At 42.8% G+C, this 22,721-nt stretch overlaps 1 protein-coding gene across 1 annotated transcript; it reads left to right on the forward strand.

The window, feature by feature from the left end:
* Window positions 1–5,874: 5,874 nt before the first annotated feature.
* On the forward strand, window positions 5,875–19,914 carry LOC136001490 (cytokine receptor common subunit beta-like). The gene is made up of 12 exons (XM_065655853.1): window positions 5,875–5,938; window positions 8,390–8,513; window positions 10,341–10,507; window positions 11,090–11,238; window positions 11,713–11,884; window positions 11,981–12,367; window positions 13,082–13,227; window positions 13,331–13,505; window positions 14,524–14,614; window positions 14,909–14,978; window positions 17,415–17,512; window positions 19,140–19,914. The coding sequence occupies exons 1-12, from the start codon at window positions 5,875–5,877 to the stop codon at window positions 19,912–19,914; spliced, it is 2,418 nt and encodes an 805-aa protein (XP_065511925.1).
* The last annotated feature ends 2,807 nt before the right edge of the window (window positions 19,915–22,721 follow it).

Here is a 22,721-nt window from a genome sequence, read left to right on the forward strand (position 1 = left end):
CAGGATGGAGAGGGCTTTGAGCAAGCTGATCTAGTGAAAGATGTCCCTGCTCATTGCAGAAGAGTTGGAGCCTTCCAACGCAAACTATTCTACGGTTCTATGATTCTAATTTCATACACCATTTATACCTAATAACTTAGTGTTTTCTCCAGTATCATTAGATTGGAGTACCCTAGATAAAATTTTGTCTTTCTCAGTCACCCACATCCCTCATCTGAGAGACCTCTCATCAGTCAGTCTTCCAGATCATTTAAAATGATTTGTTGTTGAAGATTATAAATTCCTGGGACAACTCACTTAAAGCTTTCCTGCAATAGAAAAACTAACCATTAATTTCTCTCACTTGTTTTCTGTCTTAAACTGACTTTAATCTGAATGATAACTTTCCTTTTTTCTCTTAGTTCATTGGAACCACATTTTTGAGGGACTTCATAAAGATTTTTAGACATGTAGGTATAATACACTAATTGGATAACCCTGTATCTGTTTGCTCCTGGAGTTCTTCCAAGAACTCTACTAGTTTTACGAGGCATGACTACTCTCTACAAAAGCTATGTTAACTCTTTCCCAGAACATTTCTCTCTACTATTTCTATTTTTCATTATAGTTTGTATCACAGATTCCATACAAAAGCCAGCCTGATTGGTCAGTAGTTCACTGGATTCTTCTCTGAGTACTTGTCAAAAACTTGCATTTGGTACTTTTTTTCTCTCATGCTGAGACCCGTTAAAGCCTTGGATTATTTACTACGATTACTAGTTCAGCAATTTAATTTTTAAGTTCCTTTACAGATTTTATTACAAGAAAGCAATTGAGTAAGAAAGTAGGTTATGCAAGGCTTGTAAAGAAAGTAATTATATTATATTAAAATGAAATACTTAGTTGAAAAAGATCATTGCAAATTATCATTTTTCTTTATATGTCTTGCCTCATTTACTTTTTTTCAGAACATTAAGGCTACAATAACCCTACCTTTATAGCTTGGCTAGACTTGCAAAAGGCCTAAGTTCACTTTTGAGTTTTTAAAAGATACTTTAGACAGCCCCTTTGGCACTGCAAACATTTGACCTTTTTAACAAATTCTTGGGCTTATTTTTGCCAGTCTTGTTATTTTTATGTATTTCCTTAAAACATTATTGTAGTAAACTTGTATATTTTGTTTTTTCAACTTGTATTAAGTCTTGCATGTTATCCAGGACTAAATCAGTTTGTTTATTTTGCTGTGAGTGCTTTCACAAATAGCTCCGAGAAGCAATCATTTATAGTGACTAAAAAAACCAGAATCTGTGACTAGAACCATACTAGCAAATAAAGTAGACCATGGTCCATTTCTGGCTGTAAAAGCAATTTGACGTGGAGCAGTCAAGGAAGAGTCGTGTATCCAAGCTCTCTCCCCAACAGTAGAAAGTGGCCTCTTTCACTCTGCCTATTGGAAACTGTCCCTGGCTTGCTCATTGACGTGGACAAAAGCCGTGTCAAAGAGTTCACTAACTATTGATCACAGTCTATGATCTCATTCCAGAACTCAAACCTTTGCCTTGTCCTGGTTTAGCCTACTAGTGCAGACTCATCATGGTTCACAGTGACGTTTACCTGGTCTAGTGGGACTGGACTGTCGCATTTTTACCGCTTGTCTGCCCTTCAGGCTCCCTGGTTGTCTCCAGCATTTCACTCACCTCATTTTGGTCAGGTGATTGATAGGACAGCACTAACAGCATCCTGTTCCTTCTAGCGTGGAATTAAATTCTGCAGCCATGGAAATTCTGTGGTACAACGCAACTGTTGACACATACCCTCTTTGACACTTTACTTTCTTTAACATGTAAATGCAAATTACACTCCTTGTACAAAATGTATTAGTGTTCCACTGAATATCTTCTTTTTGTCAAACTTCCATAATGCCTTTTACTTTTTTTTTTTTTTAATGCTTTTGCTAATTGTTCTGCCATTTAAACCACATTTCAAAATTGGAGTAGTTGTATAGATATATTTGGACTATTGTCTTGATCTAGTTGCATATTTTTACAGGTTCTACTTACCTGTGATATTGTTTTTCTTTTTTTTTTTTTTCCATTACCTTCTATCTATTTTTCTAAGTCATAGGCTTTCCATTTTTTCAGACTACACAGATATATCAATCTGAAAAATTTGCTTTCCACAGCTGGCATGATTTCCTTGATTTTTATTTTAACATTGCCTCATAGCATTTTTAATCTTGAATGTCAGCAGCACTGATTCTGTTTTGATTAGGTGGAACCTGTCTTCATCTGCTTCAAAAATTTACCAGATACTAATAAATATAATCCCCTTTTACATACATAGTTTAATCAATCATGCACTGAGTCTCTGTTATCTGACACAGTGCATAAAACCAGGACCATTGAAGAATGCTCCTATGTAGGACAGCATTTTTAGCCTCCTGGTTTAAACTTTACCTCCAGGACCTCTTGCCTGCTGCTTGTTTGCTGGTGGTGTGCATATGGGCCATAGCTATTGGGTCTTTTTTAGCACTCACTAAGAGAATGTCTAGATTCCTCAGGGTATGTGCCATCTTTTTAACTGCACACATCTTTTCTAGTAAAATGTTTGTCCATATTTTTATTTACTTAGTCATGATCTTAATTTTATCAGAAACGAAGGAGATACTATCCTTTTTCTGCTCCTGAAAGGAGCTCATCCTACTAAAGACACCTATCAGCCTTTGCTGCATGTGGTATCTGTTGAGTAATTCATGGCACAGTATTGGCTAGTGTTCATGTCACTCAGGACCACTTTTTGGGAGGTGACCTCCTCCTGGATGTGAAGACCAGCTCCAGCAGATGAGGTCCACTCAGCCCACCCAGAGATACCTGGCTACTGTGATATCAGCCTGTGACATCACATGCCAGACCGAACTTCCACTGAGTGCAAGAGAGACTATGGATGGCTTATACAGATATAACAAGACCCAGACAGTGTCTAAAGGATGGTTTGGATTCATCCTCATGTCCCGTGTTGGAGCTGAAAGTCTTGAACAGTTCACCCATTCAGTCAAGTTATGCCTCACTTTGGGATAACTGACCAACAAATGGCCTTTTGGTGTCTTGTCAATTCATGTTTCTATGTTTCCTGAAAGGATTAATTAAAGTCTTTCTGGTCAGAGAGCCCATCCTAGTAGTCCTGAAGAGATTACCACTGAATTTATGACAATCTGCTCACTCCTTTTTATATATACCCTTGAAAGTTGCTTCCACTATGGCTCAGCAAACAAAGCAGGAGAAACCCAGGGATTTAGAGTCATCCCTCCTATCTGGTCTTTGTATCACAAGAGTTTTCTTGAACCTCTACCCTAAGTTGCTCCTAAAGGTTTTTACTGGATTTCATTTTAGAAAGGGAATTAACATGCCAGTTAACTCCCTTTGTGAGGCCTTCAAAAAGAAAGGCATCGCTTCACAGTCTGATTATATAGAGGAAGTTGCCTTTCAACTTTCTGAAGCCAAAGCTCTTCAGGCCTTTGTAGCATAGATATGTCTTGGAACAGTGTCTTCTGTGCAAACTAACAAGGTTAGTGTGGTGTCAGATGGTGTCAGACCCTACCATGAGACAAGCATGGTGAATTTACTGTCACTGATTCAGACACACTCCATGTAAGCTCAAGTGATGGTAGCAGCTTCGCTGGAGAGGCAATGCCTTCGTTCCATCCAAGGGAACTTTAATCTGATGTTCACCAAGCATTGGTCTATTGCAGAAGCACTCCATCTGATAGGTAGATCCTTTGTGTCTTGGGATGCCAAAACCTAATTGGAGTAAATTTAGTGAGAGGAGTAACACAGTATTGCTTGGAATCACACACAGTGTGAGGGTGCTTAACAAACATGAAAAGAAGAAAAAGCAATTACTTATGAATGACTGAAGTTTCAAGAGACATGGTACATGGGTATTCACTAACAATTCTAATTTTTTACCACTGAGGTCTCTGCATGTAAGTGGAATAATTCTTCTGCTGTTAAGAAGAAACTGAAGGGATAAGCTTACACGTCTTGTTGTTGTTGTTGTTTTGTTTGGTTTTTTTCTGTGAAAGAAGCATGAACAGAAAGAGAGAGCATGTGTGCCCTTTGGGGTCTGTGAAGACAGAAAGTCTTCATTCTCAAGCTCATGTCCATGCATTGTATGCAACATTCACTTTTACAGCATATCCTGAAAATTATTGCCAAGCAGTTTTCGTTACATCTTTCTCTTTTTGGCTTACTCTGCTTTTCTTTTAGGTTTTAAAAATGTTTCTAATGCACTCCCAGAAGCCACTGATCCATGAGAAATTGTGTATGCTGCAGAGGACATAATCCAACGTTGCCTGAACGGTAGTACCTTCAATTGATATAGGTACTGCCTAAAACTATAGTAGTCTCTTCACAGAGACTGCAGTCTATGTTAGAGAAAGCAGTAAGAAACGTCCCCACCTCTCACTTCTTTAGACGCCACCTTTTTTTCCTGAAATGAAAAATAAGATCTAAATATATGTTAAATTACACTGTCTCAATTTGAATGTATTTTCCTCACTTTTACTGATGCAGAGTGATATTATGACTTAAATTAAAATATGTAATCAGAGTGTGGATTGAATGTTAATCCCTTAACAGTGTGGGTTGAGTTAAAGCTGAATCCACACTTCTAGTGCTACTATTTGGATGGAGACTGTTTCATACAGGTCAGGCTTAGCAACAACAATGTGTCTTTAAGACAACATTCACAATATAAATGAATGTTTTATTTATTGACCATTTAACTGTATGGCAATTAACTTTCCTTTCAGAAAACATTGCACACAAGGAGAATGATGGTTGAAAAGACAGGGTTTGAGTGCAGATCAACAGAAAAGAGCACAAGCAAAGCTCAGCCTCTATTAAGAGATCACTGCATCTTATTTGAGGAAAAGTTAGTCACATTTCTTGGAAATCGTTTAAGCAAAATGTAACAGTGGAAAGTACTTCCCTTTTCCCCGTAATTGTATGACATCTGGTTAGGAACCTAGTTGCTATAAAGAGGAAGGGCAGAGAGACCAAGTCAAACATGTCTCTGGTGCTGAAGACTACAACCACACAACTGAAAGGGAAATAAAGCACCAGCTCATTGGAATGGGTGGGGCTGTGGGTGTCCCCTGGCAGCTGCATTTGCATCGACTCTATGTGAGTGACAAATGAGAAACTCAACCACTTGCTGTGAAGCACTGGCCTTGAAGACTACTCAGCATTCAGGTAAGGTTGTTACCGTGGGGAAGGAATTGGCAAGGAGCCCTCTCTCCTCAAACAAACAAGGACTTAAAAGCCCCATGAAACAGGTTGTAAAGTGAAGAAATAGAAGGACTGGATCTCTCAATTTGCCAGAAGTACATTTTTGTGAGTAGGAGTGGTAAGAGAGTCAAGGAGGTGTTTATTTTTGGACAGGTTCATGATTCAATGGAACAGCAGGATGTGCTTTGTTTGGATCAGATGGGTAAATCAACATGGATAATTAATTCCTTCTCATAACTTAGGGGTTATTTCTTACTCTCGAGGTGAAGGAAGGAGGTGGAAAATCCTATCATTAGTTCCAAACAGCACGCTGTGTCCTTGTCCCCTGGGGAAGAGGCAGAAATCTTTCCCAATTAATAAATTGTGTTCATATGAAGCTACTCTGAGAGATCATGTCGGTGTTGATGGAAGAGGTGGTTTGGGGCCAACAGAAGGCCCAAGACTCTCCAAAATAACCACATGAGTTTTGCTTTCAGGTACAACTGGTGCCAAAGAAGGAAGAACGGTGGCTGTTGTGTGTGTTCCACATACATTTGAGGAAAAACAGCCAGTGATGCAGGAACTTGTTGTCTGACATAAGGTGATACTTGTGGGCAAATGTGGAAAGATGAGAGAGCTCATCAGTCTTCTTCTGGCTCCATGCTTGGTTTTGGGGGTTGTAACTACTCGAGGTGAGTTTCTGACTCTTTGCCTCTATTTTATCCTCCTTTCTTTTCTACTATTGTTCCTTTTCTTTTAGCCTGATATTTATCCATCCTCCCTTTATTTTCTACTTTCATCTTGGTGACAGAAATAGCAGGGGATTTGGTGAGTGTACATGCAGGTAGTTACCAGGGTTATACAAAACACTCCAGATGTATGTCAATGGGAGACTTGCGAATGGTATTTTAGCAAGACCTCAAACTTCATGGGCTAGACAATGTTCAAAGTCTGTTAGTATTTTTACTTAAATTGACTAGCCATTAAGTTTCACATCTGAGTATGCCTGACTATTACCAGTATGAGCAGCGACTTCACCTGTCCCATTGTTAGATATTGTTCTGGTTTATTCCTCACCTGTGTGAGTGAGGAATTTAGTCATTACTTATGTGTTGGAGGCTCTGAGGTATTGAATAAAAGGTATTGAAGTAAAAGGTGCTGAAAAATATACCCATTGCACACCTGTCTTTCCAGAGACAGACACATCTCTGCTACTTGGGAGGATTATGCTCCCTTGCCTAATGTGATTCACAGTACTGAATGTCATGAACTCCGTGTCATCCTATGATGACTAAAACAACCTTGTCTTTGCAGCATATTTCACTTTTTGGACCTGAAAGTGACTTGGCTTGGGCACTGTTGTTTCTTGCATGATTAGGCATCAGCTGCCCTAGGCCTGCTGGGAATGCAGAATCATTCCTCGTCATCTCTTGTCTGCTGTTTCTGAAAAAAAAGAGCTCTCAACCAAGCTGACCCTCGGTCAGTAGTTTCCATCATAGAAGGGACAACTCCAGTGCCTGTTATTGAAGTTTGAATTCTCAGGGAAAGGCACATTCATTTTCCCAGGTTAACAATGACCTTTCCTCAACACAGACACAGCTCCTCCTTGCACAGAGCTTTTCACAAAAGAAAAAGGAAAAGATTCTCTGCAAATCCACCTGTCAGGTGTGCTTGTTGCTGATAGAGGGACACAAATTTTTCAGCTGCTGGATTTTTAAAACCCGTTTTTCTTGCCAGGAAGCTTTCTCCTTTCTGTGACTTAAATGTCATTGGACCTAATCAGAGTGGGTGTCTCTCACTTTTGCATTTGACGTCTTAGAGGCATAACTCTTGCTAAGGTGAGTGGGCTTATTCGGTGGGCACATGAATATATTCACCACCATGACAACAACCCACAAAGGCAAAACTGAATGTCCTGCTTAATGAGGCATCTGGTTTTTTTTTTTTTTTGCCTTAAACAATAAATCACTCACTCATATCCTGCACTTACTGCCTTTCTACTGAGATACACCTTGGCTGCTAGAAGAGCAGCGAATTGGTGAGAGCGTTTGTTTGGATTTTTTAAATCTATAAACATGTTTTTAGAAGTTGTTTTTCTAAATGTGTCCCAGATACTCTTTGTTGTTAAGGAGTACAAAGGTCAACACTATACTACTTTGGTCCTGGGCATCCTCCCATTCAACTTGGACCCTTGTTTATTACAAAACTATGCAGAGGTTTACCAGGACTCAAAATTATGTTGATACTGAGACACCAATGCTGGTGTGAGTAGTCAGCTAAATAAATCCCCATTCAGGATTGCCCAGTTGGTCTTGGTACTCTCATTTCCTCCTATTGGGAATGTCAAAACATCATTCATAGGAGACAACAGGCTTCTTTTCAGGGAGAGCTGCTCTTTTAGGCTCTCTGTGTTTTACTCACACTTGCTTGACCAGCTTTCCATCTGCATTGGAATTTCATGGAGCATCAGGCCTCTGCAGTTCAGGAAGAGAAAAAGACATTCAATCTGAAGTCTTAGATCATAGTTCACTGCGTCAGAATGGCTGTGATTCCTGTCCAGGTGCGGGGAACAGAAAGGGGAAGATGAGTTTGAGGTTTTAGCCAGTGTAATGAGGCCCTTTTTCTTCAAAGACATCAAGTCCAATGAGGCTTAAAAACACTAAACTTAACCCTTTGGACTTGTCTTTTGAATTAGAATATTTCTTGAAAATTAATTTTACCTGTTACAAAACAATTCCAGCTTTTCTTCACAGGTTGTAGACCAGAATCTTAATTTTCTTGCATGACCATTCTGATTTACAAACAAACAAAGTAAAAAAGATGAGTATTTCTCTGTCCTAAGACTCACAGTAAAATTCTAATAAATGGCAACTTAATGACAGTCCAGCCTACTCTAAGAGCAGCAGCTGCTGTTGGAGACTTCTTGCCTTCAGGCTTTCCCATGAAGGACCAAATTTTTTTTGTGAAATCCATGCAGTATGAGCTGAACAACATAGGGGATATTCCCAGGAGGTCTCAGCACCTAGCTCCTCGCTTTGTTGTCTCTGCCTTCCCCAGCACGGTAGCAGACCTTGTGTTCATTTTACCATTTCTCACTACCTACTTTAGCCCCATCTTTCTTCTGATTGTTTCCTTTTTTTCAGAGAGCATCCCAATGCATACCCTACAGTGTTATAATGACTACATATCTCTTACAACTTGCACATGGATGGAGTGTTCGGAGGCTCATCAACTCCTGAATGTGACTCTGAACCACAGCTGTGAAAAGTAAGTGCCTGGCTGGTGTTCTGTAAAGGGTCTACAGGGGCTTGGCTGCTGAACCTAAGAGATGGAGCTGGGCAAAAGGACAGTGGGCTGGGCTTGCAGTCAGAACAGTACCCAGCTTGCAGACACCAGTGTTATGTCCAGGCTTGGGAGAAAGTTGAATCTGTACAGGATGAAGAAGAACAGGAAGAAGAGAATATTAATACTAATCAAGTTTTTTCATTATCTTTTCAATCAGTCTCCCCTGCTTTTGCTATGAGAGCACATGCACAAAATATACCAAGCCATGTTAATTATTGTGCCTGAGTGGAGAAGGATGTCTCACACTAGATACAGTGGTGATAATAACTAATCAGAATGGCAAAGAAGGCTGCTTCTTCCTTATGCCAGCAAGAGCATAGCTATGTTGAAATAATCTCTGTGAAAGAAACTGTGAGAAAAACAGAAGTTGTACAGGTTTTTTTGACTTATTTGGTTTCCTCTCAGAGATACTAGGCTATGTCTTGCATTATCTTGTTGCTCCTTCTGCTTCCTTTTAAGAAAAAATAGAGAACAGTCAAACCGGAGAGTATGAGGGAGAAGAAGAGACAGAGAAGAAAGAAGAGAGGGGAAAGAGAAAAAGAATAATAGTAGAAGCAGGAGGTGAAGGGGTAAACAGCAGAGAGATTGGAGGGTGGGAAAAAAACATGGCGTAACAATAGGAAGAAGTTATTTTGGTTTTATTTTTGAGAAAGAGCTCTAGGATTCATTCACTATTTCACCTGACAGCTGTTGAAATCAATGGAAAAGGTGCTCTTTACAGTCTCTATAGTATTGCTGTGGACTGAATTCTACAAAATACAGAAGTGTTCCTGTGGCACAAAGGACTCCACAGTCTGCATGGAATTTTTTTTTTTTTGGTAGGAGGACTGCAGTCCCCCAGTCCTCACAAAACTTCTGTCCCAACTCCTAGCTGCTTTTCTATGGCTTACCTTTTTTAACTTCTCTAGTGTCTAGTGTAGCATAACATACATATGTACACATGTCAACTGACAGCCCTACTATTATGGAAACAACAAGCTTTGCTGGCTAAGGGAAGGTGAACTATGAGCTGGCAGTGACAGCGAGGCATTGACATCATTGATAATAGCATAATCCCACAGTAACAAGAAAAGCGGAATAGTGAGAGTAACTAGGATCAGCCATCAGTCCAAATCCCCAAGGAGGTCCCTATCCAGCATCCAAGCTTCAGGTGAAGCTATGAAGTCAATTCCACCAGTCACAAGCAGCAATGTATATCACCATGCACAGACACTGCTGCCTCACAGCCCAGGCAAGGACCAAACACATGGGCCTGAAATCGAAAGTAGATTCTGAGTGAAGGTGGGGAGGCACTCAGGCTAATTGCAGCTTAGACAGCCTTGAGCATGGGTAGCCAAACCCCTTGTTGGGAGGGTGGTGAAAGACCTTGTGCTCAGGGCATAGACACCCACCAACCCAAAACAGTTATTGTGAGTGCATCTCCCTTGAAGAAAGGAAGAGAGAATAAAGCAGATGTGCTTGATATTAGAGAATCTATTTATGTCACTTAATGAACTACAGGAGTCTGCCATCATAATGCAGTGATAGACATTGATTTAGAAACAGAATAAAATAGCACGTGGGGAAGGTTTCAAACACCACACTTTGTGCCACTTAGCACCATCCTATTCAGACAGTCATGCTTTTTATTTCTTTTTTTCTCTTTTCTCTTTTCTTTTTTCTCTTTTCTTTTTTCTCTTTTCTTTTTTCTCTTTTCTTTTTTTTCTGTTTTCTTATTTTCTTTTTTCTTTTTTCTTTCTATATAACTAGGAACAAAGAAATGACCTGCAGGTCCCACAAAGGTGAAAACCATGCTGATTGCCAGAACTTCACAATGCATTGGGTGTGTCACATCCATGCATGTGATGAAGAAAACTACAACTTTGAATTTGACCTGACACTGCAGGCAGAGCTAAATATCTACTTGTTTCAGAATGGTAAAGATAAAGCGCTAAGTCTTGTCTCTATTCTTGAATATTTAAGAGTTTTTCAGAGTAACGTATTGAATATCTATTCCTAAAAAAACCCCTTAGTTCAGCCCTTAACCTGAAATGTAAGAAAAATTGAAGTTAAATGGCTACAAGGCCACACTACCACCTTCAAATTTATTTGGGATATGCAAAATAGTCTGTCTTCAATGACTACAATGGAAAAAATGGGAGTAGTCCTGCCAGCTGACCAGTGTCTTGATTGGGACTGGGGGAAGATATCAAAAAAGCCTTCTGTTTCGGCACCATGCTCTACATGCACTGTGATATACTATTTCATAAAGTTACTATAAAACTGCAAAATGGCACCACTCTCTCAACCTTCCTCTTCTGATAAAGAATACATTTCCCAGGTCTTGTAGGCTTCGTACTTTACGGTGAACAAGAATCATGGACTATTTGTAGCAATCCAGGGAAACTGTTAAACATCCAGATTCTGTCATTCAGAGAACATCAGCAAGGCATTTTCTTGTCCTTTTCATGTCCCTGTCCTCACTACCTCCTCTCATGGGTTGTACCCTCACCTTCCAGTTCAGACCCTCCCACCTCAAAACCTCTCAGTCAGCTTGATGATATCAGGAGACTTCTTGCTGACCTGGAAAGCAGCTGATGGAAGCCAAGGGCTGGGCAATGCCCTGGAGTATGAAGTCACTTACAAGCGGGACTGGGAGTCCTGGGAGGTAAGAACGGAGGAGCTGGGCTGTCCTGCTTTGGGCTGCACCCTTGTGGCCAGCTGAAAGCCTGTGGAACAAGCTGTGCAAATGAATGACCTTCCCATTCTCAGGCACTGTGAGGAGATGCAACACATGTTGTTTCAGGTCGGGAGGAAGGGGCTCTCCTGCTGTTTGCAAGTGACTTGCCCAGTGAAATACCATCTGTCCTGGATTAAATGCAAAGATCTCTCCTTTACTGAAAAAAAAAAGCCCTGCACTTGGTTTTGAGTTGGAATTGATTTTGCCCTGAATCCCTCCTAAATGGAATTAAAGCAAATTCAAACAGGAGCCTGTGGGTTCATGTGGGAAAACAGCAAAATACATTTGAAGCTGCTTCCTCCTACAAAAGGAGGAACTTTTTTTAAAAAAATTTTTTAACTGTGCATATCCCTAAATCCCAATTTCCTCCATCCCACTCTCCCTCCTTTCCCCCAACAACAGAAAGCTGCCTCGCTTTTGCTCTCCAACACCACACGTTGCCACCTCAGCTGCAAGGACCTTGTCCCAGGGAGCAGCTACGTTGCCCGTGTGCGAGCCAGACCGGGGCGATCCAGTGGCTTCTCTGGGCAGTTCAGTGAGTGGAGCACGGAGGTGTCGTGGGAGACCCCTGAAGGTAGCGTGGGACGGAGCGGGGATGTGCAGGGGTGGAAGCTCTGGCTGGGAAGTCAGACCTTTCCTGTGACTTAGCTAACCCTCATCTTCTCTGAAGGTGGCCTTCAGCCCAGGAACCTTCGCTGCCTCTTCAATGGTGCAGATCGTCTGACGTGCAGCTGGGAAGTGAAGAAAGCGATCATCACCTCCGTCATCTTTGGCTTGTTCTTTAGGGCCACGCCAGCATCAGCGTACGTTCCCTGTCCACGGCAGCATGCCTGTGGCTCTCCCATGCTTGGTTTCATTCCCTCTGACTTCAACTCAACCTCTTTTTCTTCCCTCAGAGAAGAGGAGTGTTCTCCTGTGCAGGAGAAGTCTTTGCCTCATGTCCCATATGTGGTCCAGAGCTGTGAGATCCCTGTCAGCAACTCCAGCAGTCAGAGCCAGTACCGTGTGTCTGTCCAGGCCAAGAAAGAAGGAAAGCTGATTAATGCCCGTAAAAACAGTGAGTTCCTCTGTTGTCTTGTTTCTCCTGGTTGTTTCTTGGAGAGATGCCTGACTGCACAAATGTGGCAGAGGGCAGTGGTGCTGAGGAAAAGTGGGTGGGAAGAGGAAGAGAGCTGGATGTATGCAGAAAGTAACAGGACATTGTGTCAGGTCAGAAGCCTAAGAGAAGTGGTTTATAGGTGTGGAGTTCCTCAGTGGCATTTGTTACTCTGAGAAAGGTGGCAGCAGTGGATGCTGCTGTGCAGAAATTCAGGTTGTGACCCAGAGCTTCCTGGTGATTGTCACTCTGATGACTCCTCTGATTGACCTTCATGGGTGCCGCAGGTGACAGGGAGCTGTGGTGACAGGGATTGTGGGGAGTGTGTCACTATGTGGTTTCTCAAGAAGCCAGTGGAGCATTGTGGGGTTGTGCAGTGGCTGCCGGAGCACTGGATGAGTTAGGACTCGTCTGCTGAGGTGTGCCAGGTGGATCATCTCTGCCTGCATGTATCTGAGTATGGATTTTCTGTTACTTCATGTCTCTGCTGCTTTATTGTTTTTGACAAGAAAATGAAGATGTGGGGTTTTAATAAGTGTTAAAAAGCTGAGGCTTCTTACTTTGCATAAAACAACATTGTTCTCAGTCTCTGCAAACTATTAATAGTCACAGTGATGAAAGGAAGTGCTGAACCAGTATGTTGATGAACATCTTGAGACATTCTGTGTGTTCCAGTTAAGGTGCTGCCACCTGCCAATGTGTCAGTAACAGTGACAGAGAACCAAGAGTATGAACTGAGGTGGATAAAACACACTTTGGGATATGGCTTCATAAAACAGAGATATGAAGTCGAGTACTGGCAAAACGACCCATATGAAAAGGTGAGCCTTAGAAAGTGCAGGAGTCCTGGATTTCTCTTTGTTGGTCAAATGGGTAAGACGGTTCCTCTCATCTCTGTCATTTGTGCTTCTGTCTTCTCCCCAGACTGTCCAGAAGTTAAATATCAGCAACGATGAACCTCCTTTCATCTTCGCCCCGCAGATGCTGGCATCATCTACAGAATATAGGGGGAAAATGCGTGCAAGGGTGAATACGCCTCTGGATTATGAGGGACCTTGGAGTCAATGGAGTGAGGAGTTCACCTGGAAGACTGAAAATGGTACTTCTCATATAGGCTACTTCTGCATGGTTTTGTGGACTGTTAATGGCTCAAGTGCCTCTATAGAAAAATACATTTTCTCAGCTGGGGTTGGAGTTATGTCCAGCCATGAGCTAGCTGAGGTCACTTCACAATGTAGCTGTCCTGTCTGCATCCTTGCAGTACAGCAGCAATGCTAATGAGGGAGCTGAGCAGGAATGACTTTAAGCTTCTTTCCTATGTCCCTTCACAAGGTGAGTGCAACCAATCATAATGGTTTCCACATGAAGAACCAAGCAAAGATCCTGCCCCAAAGATCATCCTTGTTTCCTAATGCCAGTAGTGCATTGTGCTCTCAGTGACCGAAGAGCCTGAGACTGCAAGAAGACGCAATATAATCCATCAGACTTTAAATTTGCACAGTGACTATAGGGTGGCATAAAATGCACAGCAGAGTCCACTGGAGATCAAGCTTTTACATGTTTTTGCTCTCTCTGGACTTTTGTGTCCAAAGTAATGTGATCTCGCATGATTTGTCCTGAGGAAGCTTGTAGTGGTAAGACAGTGGCTTAGGTAATTCTGATGAGTGTACACAGGAAGAACTTGGAATCTTGTTGATGATCAGCTATGGCCATTAGCAGAGGAAGCTCTTTCTTAGAAAATTGCTGAGACCACTATCTCTTCAGGACTGTACAGACTAAGGCAGACCACAGATGCCTAAAGATGTGTGTTATTCATGGTGGAGTGAGGTACCTAACCATCTTTTTATTAGCACAATTTCTTTGTTGCCAGTAAAAAAAAAAAAAAAAAAAAAGCAGTACAGGAAACTATTAACTCCTTCAATCAGGAAGCTGTTCAGGCCACGGTTGGTCTCTTCCACCTCGGTCGATATCCCAACAGTATGAAGGCCTCATGATCCTGTCCCTTGACTTACCACCTACGTTGCCTCGATCTGCTTGCATGTGACCAGAGTGAAAAACACGTTGCGAGAAGCAGCCGCTCTGCAGGTGGATTCCCATTTCTCTTTCCTCTGTTTCAGTTCTGTCACCAGTGGTTCTCCCAGTGATGCTCCCAGTTCTCATCATCACTTTGCTAATCATTGCTTATTGCAGCTACAGGTATTTCCTCAGGTAGGTTTGCATTGTGAGTAGGAGAGTTAGCAGGGTTTTGGCCATGTGTATGGCATAAATGCCAAGGCACTTCTTGTCCCCATGAGAGGTTGGTCTCTGTGGAGATGAGCCTTAGTGTGCCATGGGCAGCCTTGTGCATGTCTGTGCCAGGGTGAGGGTCGGGTGGTGGTGTGCCAGGGCCTTGGTGGTGCCTCGCTGTGCAGAGCAGTGCAGCGTACGGGGTGCAGTCTTGTCTGGTTGCAGCCACGATGAGAAGCAAATCTTGAAAACTCTGTGTTGTTGTTGTTGTTGCAGGAAGAAGCAAATGTGGGAGGAAAAGATTCCGAACCCCAGCAAGAGTCTCCTGATCCAGAGCTACCTGGAGGTAACAGGACACGGTATCTTGCAGGGTGCTCTTGCAGATGTACAACATGGAGTTCTCCAGGCTGAATAGAAAGAAGGGGGGAGTGTATTGGGATGTCTGGTTGAGGAGGAGCTGCCAGCTCAGGGTCTGGACTACCACTGGACAGACTGCTGTCCTCTCTAGGAGGATTATGGACCCTGGCTGAGCCTCATTAAACCCTTCGCTACAGACTTTGGTCTTCTGCCTGTTTTCCTACTTTAGTATACAGGACCTAAGAGTTGAAAAATAGAAGCAACTTTTGCCTGACACATCTGGTCAGCTTTGTCACCCCTTTTCTCCAGAATGCCTCTCAGACTCCCCATACATGAAACCCAATGCCCCTAAATGCTCTTGACCTTTCTCTGTTACTGGTCAGGATGTTGGCTGACTCTCTTCAGTGCTACCTTCTGTAGTCTTTGCATGTTTACCTCCATGTATACTCTTCTGCAATTTCTGGAGGTTGACTTTATACTGTAAGATATATATTCCCTACTACATGTTATAGTTCCTGGATATGGACATTTTCTTCTATGCAAGAGAGGAGAGGGCAAAGAAAAGGAAATTTATAGTTTACACAGTCGTATCTTTAAAGGCATTTTAAAATGTAAGTGGCTTATTCTTTCCTCCAGCCCTCTCCCTCACCCGTTTCCTGATTTCATCTGCAAGGGCCATGCAGATCTTGTGATCCAAACCAATTATTATCCAGTATGTGCTTATCAACACGAGGCACTGCATGGACCATACTTGGAGTTTTATGAAAAGAGTGGCTAGGTTCCTTCCTGGAGCTCTTTCATGTTTCATTTTCTCACTATTGTAATTCCACAGCCTTATCTCTCTGCAATTCTCCCCTGGAACCATTTGATTTGTATTTGATCTCACATCTGTAACGTCTCTATCTCCTCAAGGCAATGCTGCTAATCTCCATTCTACAGAGAGAGAGCTCATGCTATTTTTGCCACTACGTTTTATCTTCTACTTAAGCTAAATGACTTCCACCTCATCTCTGGCTCCCTGCAGTGCAAGCCAGTGATGCACAACTCCAGGGAAGAGTGGTCTTTACAAAGATTAACTTAGAAGTTATTTATCCAATTGCAACATTTTTAGCTTTTCACCCCTCTCTCCTCTGTCAGCCTCACCCTTTACCTTGCAAGTCCTTTTGCCCCGATTTATATTTTCACCTTAAGTGGAGTGCCTGATCTTAGCATTGCTCTTGAAGGTGCTAAGCATGATGGGCTGTCATGGTCCTCAGCTAACTGTTCATTTGGCACCTGGTATTTCTTGGCCCCTCATTCAGTCAGCAAGCAACGTCTCTCAGGCATGCATCCGGTCAGCAGCTGATACAGGGGAAGTGTGGCACACCAGGCTGCTCTACATGATGTGTATCTTCATGTTTTGCAGGCTCTGATAAATCCCCCTTGCATATCATTTGTTTGTTCTGATCAATTTGGCTGTCGACAGATGTCATAAGTTTCTTTTTCTGTCCACGCACAATAATCAACACTATTACAAGGCTACCCACCACTCTAAAAAGCATCACAGTAGCTTTGTTACCTATCTGATACCCAGCTCTCCATCCACTCTCTGTTCTTAGTCATGTGGTTTTGAGTGTTTTCATCCCTGTAGCAAATTCCCTTATCCTAAACTTTGTAAACATCCCAGCAATTTTGTTTCTCTGCTCAGAGCACAGCACAGGACAGTCCTTTTAGCTCTACAGCTGCAATGTTGCCCAGAGTGTCCTCATATGCTGCTGAATCAGAGCAGGCATTCCACAAAACAGCAGATTTGAAGTTTCTTGTGATGGGAACTGCAGTAGCCCCTGACTCCTACGCTGCATAAAGATAGGTCAGGGATAGGCAATGTGGAAGTGAAGGGACAGTCTTCTGGAGGACAGGACATTACTTTGTAGCCACAGCCGTGGGATTGCTTCCACATTACCATCCATTGTGACTGGAAGATTGAAGAGAAACCAAGCTCAGCTTCTTCTGACTGGAAAATGAAAGATGAAATGTGAAGAGATCTGCAGATTGGAGTGAGGACGAAGGAGGGGAAAGCTGATAGATGTTACAACAAATCAAAGTGGTATGAAGGTGCCAGGAATACACTCATACTGGCAGTTTTTTAAACCTGCATCAAGCTATTAAAGATTGCCTGTAGCAATGTTACTGCTGTGTTTAGGTGAGGAAACAGCACGGCCCTAAAAATGAGAACATCAAGGTTGTTGGGACCAAAGTTATTTAGAAAAGATTACTTCTAAAACACAGGCTGATAAACCGGTAAATGCAAATGCCTGGAATCTCATTCTTGCACTATCACAAATGTGCTACTAGCATTCTTGTGCCCATGGCTCCCAGCTCTTCCTGACCTTAACATGAAGTTTCTTTTCTTAGAAGTCTTACAATCTTCATTTTCTCTCTTCAGGAAGCTGTCAGCCAATGTCCAGCCAGCCAGGTGGGCTTCCATGGACAGAACACTTCTGAGGAGCTGGAGCAGATTAACTGCCTTCAAGTGCTGGACGGGTACGTAAGCAGCTCATTCCTTCTTCCTTTCTTGAAAGAGTCCTTATTAACCATGGGGTAAGAGCAGGTTGCGCATGGATATCACCGTTTACATGGGGAGGACTAAGCATTTTCGCCTGTATATCTCCTAAGTCTGTGTACACCTTCCAAGCACCTATGGAAACTGTAATTGCTGTGGCTGCATGCCTTGACTTTCTTGGCTGGAAGTCCAAGGATAAAACCTACTTCCTTTCTCCCTCTGTGTTTCCTTTGGAAGTAGGTTTGAATAACCACTTAACAGGGTGGAAATCTTGTTGGTTGAATTCCTACCAGCCCACCCGACCACAACTTCCCTCTCATGAAAATACACATATTCCCTTACCTCGTCATCCTCTAGAACCGACTTACTTTCTGCTCCTTGAAGCAAAGTCTGAACTTGAAAGTGGAATGTGAACAAAGAAGAGCTGCAGCGGTCTTGGTCAGTGTGCAGCTGATCAGAAATAGCTCCAAATTGTCCATACAGCCTCAAATTTGTGTCAAGTCTTCAAAGACAGAGCAGGGAGGTGACCACAGTGCTCTGTTCAGGAAACTATCCTGGGTTGCAGAGCAGCCAGGGAGGTTGACACAAATTAAATTGACTCTTGGGTTTTGTTATAATTGTCGGCCTTTTAGGAGAGAGGGTCAGGTCTTTTTAAAATATACTTTTGTAAGTCATGTGAAGGAAAAATGGATGATGTTTGTTACTTCTTTGAAATCTCTGTCTTCTCCCCTTGTCCAGCTTCACATTCAGCGCTTGTAAGAGACAGGGGCCCTTTATTTTGAAGAAGTAACTGCGAAGTATTACTGAAAGCTTGAGAGCTGCATAAATGCTGATGCTAGCAGTCATATTGCCTGAGTCTGAACTGCTAAATAAATCAGGGCCAAGATGTAGTATCAAGCACTGCCTTGTAACTGCTTGCCCTGCTTTGCTGTCAGCACTCTCCCTGCCATGGTTTGGCTTGTGCCAACTAGTGCTCTTCAAGATGACACCCTGGTACAGTCTGGGAGATAGCACAGGGTAGCAACCATTGCCAGTGGGCAAAATGGACATGACTGTACCAGGTTAGGCTTTGTCCAGTGTCCTTCAACAGTGTTCTAGCAGGCTGCGCACCCAGGCCAGGCAACACACATCCTGTTTCACACTACGAATACAGCTGTAACACAGCAGTCACATTATGTCGTGCACTTTGAACTGAAAAAAACAGACACAAAACCTTAGCTGTGTTTTAGACTGCAGAGACACTGCAGGAGGCCCAGAAGATGCCATGGTCATGCAGTGTGGACACAGCCAGTCTATGCCATTTTACCAGAGGGCCAAAGAGTGGTCCCTAGCCCTGTTTTCCCCAAAGCTGATTTGTGCTTGTATATCTTGGCACTGAGAAAAGTTGGCACTAGACAGTTGATCTCTTGCTGTGGCACAGAAAAGACTGAGGCTTGCATTTTCTAAGGAACGTACAAGAGACGTGGCCAAAGGTTCCTTTTAGTTTCCTGGAAGATAGTGTACCCACTTAGAGCACCTCTTGTTCACATGCAGTTATCACCTTAGAGAGCTGTCAAATAGAAAGCTGTCAATAGCAGCTAAAAGTCCTGTGTTTTTTCACTTGAACAGGATGACTAAGAGCCCAGCAGAGTTCCATGGAGCTGAGGCAAAGACGCTGCAGGCTTCCCATGCTACACTGGCTCCACAAAACTCCTGTCAGAATTCTGGAGTGCCACATAAAACCTCACTTTCATTGTCCACTCTCACCTGGCCATTGAATCAGACTGCTGGTCCGTCCTGCCAGTTTGCCAGGCTACCGCACAAGAGTGCTGCTCATGCAAGTATTGCTTCCCAGACTTGTTTTTCTTTCAATGGTCCATACTTGTACAACTCAATGATGTCTTCCCAGCCTGACATGCATCTGACTCTGCAAGTGAACCTATCGGGAGTCCATGAGAAATCAGCTTCCCTTCAGTATGTGACCCTCCCAAAGGAGGACTGTCCCCAGGCTCCACAGGGGCAAGAACAGCCAGGAGCAGGTCCTCCACAGCCCTTCCCAGATCAGAAAGAAACAATGCAGCACCTGAGCAATCAGAAAGAAGTCCCATCGGCCCCACCAGCTTGTGGGAAAGACACAAACATGACAACAGAAGAGCAGAAATCTCCAAAGGCTCTTAGCTGTATCACATCTCCTCAGCACTGCCCCTTGGAGTACATCACCAAAGAGAGTCTGTTACTGCCATCAGCCAGCGACTCGACCCATCTGCCACTTGTCACTGCTGGGGAGTCACCTTGTGCCTCACAGGAGCTCCAGCCCCCCAGTGGCCACTCTTGCCGTGAGTTTTCTCCTGGGAAAACTGGTGTCAATCCCAGTTCCAAGTCAAGCACCAACCTCTTCTCCTGAATTGCACCTGGGTGTGTTTGGGGACTCTTCAGGTCTCCATGGACCTTCAGAACCCACAAAAATGTCCTTACATATTTCTTGAAAAGGCTTTTTTTTCCCCCAAGAACCTGTGTTTGAGAACAATGTAGACAAATTTAATCCTACCAGCACCATAAAAGTTTTCCTCCACTATGGGCAATTGCTACTCTGTCCCCAGCCTGAAACCCATTAAGACGGTGGAGATGAGTCAGAAAGATTGCTAAGTGTATTTGGTTTACAAGGCAAGTTTTTGACAGCAGGGAGGCTACAGGGGTGGCTTCTGTGTGATGCTAGAAGCTACCGCCATGTCCAACAAAGTTCCAGCCAGCTCCAAGACAGACCTGCCACTGGTCGATGGGCTGATTGGTGGTGTTGGTAGCACCTCTGTGGTAACATATTTAAGAAGGGGTAAAAACTGCTCTGCAGCATAACTGCCATGTACCTGCTTTAGATAGGCTTGCTTCACATTCCCCTGATAGGTGCGATTGGCAGGGGAAGCAGCCAGATTTAGCTAGAGCTCCTTTCTAAAAATAGGTAATCAATTTCTGCTCAAGCCTCTCAGGTTATAGGAAAAGAAAATGATTTTGCTTGGGTACATAATAAGTCTGGATAATCAGTTTTGCTGCTCAAGACCAATGAGGCCAAGGGTTTAAAAGAAAAGAAATTTAAATAAAATGGCTAAAACGGCAACTTAGCATAAACACTGTTAGGCCTGTTTACTAAAATCAGCAATACAGCCTGAAAGCTTCTTGGTAATGTGGCCCATTCCCCTGTTTTGCCCAGATCTGAGAGAGTCCATTGTCCATCTGTGAGGAGCTGTTGCTTCTAAATCTCGCTTACTGTTGCCAAGTGCAGTGATCCCACCTCTGATACTGGGTCACTGCTCTTAGCAACTTCAACCCATGAAGCCTTGGTTCTGTCTGCAGTCCCACGTTGCCCCTTCAACATTTTGGATCCTCAGAGAGGGATCTGTGGCAAACAAAACCCAAAGAGAACCCTGAGGAAAACAATATTTTTTTTTTTAATTTCTTCTTTTTTTTTTCCACTTTCTTGCTCCAAGGCTTCTTTGCTCTATCACTATCAAGGGGAACACCACAGGTAATTCCTAACCCTCAAAACACCATTGTCTCTTGATGGATGTTTTAAATACCTTTAAACTTGAGACACAATTGTATTTCAACCACAGTGCCCAAGAGTGAAATCCACTGAAGTCAGTTCAGTTGCTCCCTCTTTGTTGTGATCTCTAGCCACTTCAAGCAGTGTTGGATTTCTCTTTTATCCCATTATGGGCAGGATCAGCAGTAAGTACTCCATTCTTTTAGGAATACTGGGCTTACCTCCAGATAGATGTAGTTGCAAATTTAAATTTTATTTCAGTGCAAGCTTTACAGAATAAAGGATTGAATTTAAGAGCAGGCTGAAGACACTGATAAGAGTTCTTGCAGTGACTGTCATCTCCTGTTCTTACAGCTGTTACAATTTCTTTAATGAGCCTTTCAAAGTCATTTGCAGTGGAGATACCAAAGGTTGGAATCATTCAGGATAGCATGAGATAGACAGAAGTCAGGGGAATAGATGAAAAGAGATTGGCTGGAGAAGAGGAAATATTTATTAAAAGTGATACCCTGCAGAATGACCTGTGCCTCAACTGCAGGGACTCATAAGCCTAAACTGGGAAATACCCTTTACTACAAGAAATAATAGAAGGTATGAGGAAAGTGCTGCAGAAGCTTAGATGTAATTGGTCTTTTCTACTTCAAATTGCTGTAGTATGATTATCTGTATTTCAAATGCATTGACTGTTCATAGATGACGGAAACAGTTCTTAAATAGCTGTTTTGGTGAAGGTTTTGCTACATCAGATAACCCATTTTTTTTCTCCAAGTTGTGCCCTGCCAGATAGAAACATTGGCTCAGAGCTGCCACCCAATGATCAGACCTCGCAAAATCACTGAAATACAGGCTGCCTATGTTTCCAAGTGCTGAGTTCAGTGAGACAATATAGAGGAGACCAACTAATTTCTCACTGCAGTGGAAGGCCATTTCCCTCTCCACTCCCTTTCCATTACTCTTCCTCAACATTTACATACCCCATCATTCTCATTCCCTCACCTGCAACAACGTCCTTTGCTTAGAAAATTTAATTTGTTAACCTGTTAACTTTGGTTTTTTCTTCTGTATTGATTTTCTGCTGGTTATCAAGTTGAATCAGTTCAGAGTGTGGGCAGGTGTGTCAGCGCCAGCACAAACAAGCAAGAAGGAATGAACTGCTGAGAGCAGAGGGATGGCTAGAAGGGAGATTTTGGGGATGTAAGCACTTATTTCAGCCCTGTTCTTGTGTAACTGCATCTGACATGCTACTTGGAGATCCAAAACTGGCTTTAAATGCGCATGTTTGGGTACTCTGGTCAACACAGAGTGCCATACAGGGTAATGATCCTTGCCAACGTTCTGGCTAAATTAGTCTGCTCAGCACTCAGAGACTGCAGATATTGATTGCTCCCAGTAGCTGCACTGCCTCATGGAAAGCCATTTCAGTTATCTATGCAGTGTGTCACCCATCAGAAAGTGCTTGCCCTGGCTGAGCTGTAACATTTAGTAAAACAAAGATGATGAAGAGGGATTGCCACGTATGTGTTCATTTGGCACCAAACACCCATCACCCATCTGAGTGCATTATAAAATGTCAGCTATTTTGTACTATTTATGTGCTTATAAAAATATTCTCATTTGTAAACAGTGTACAAAGTGGCTTTACTGCAGGAAACAAACAACGCAGTTTGTGGCAG

The sequence above is a fragment of the Caloenas nicobarica genome, chromosome 1, assembly GCF_036013445.1.
Source record: "Caloenas nicobarica isolate bCalNic1 chromosome 1, bCalNic1.hap1, whole genome shotgun sequence".
Taxonomy (NCBI): domain Eukaryota; kingdom Metazoa; phylum Chordata; class Aves; order Columbiformes; family Columbidae; genus Caloenas; species Caloenas nicobarica.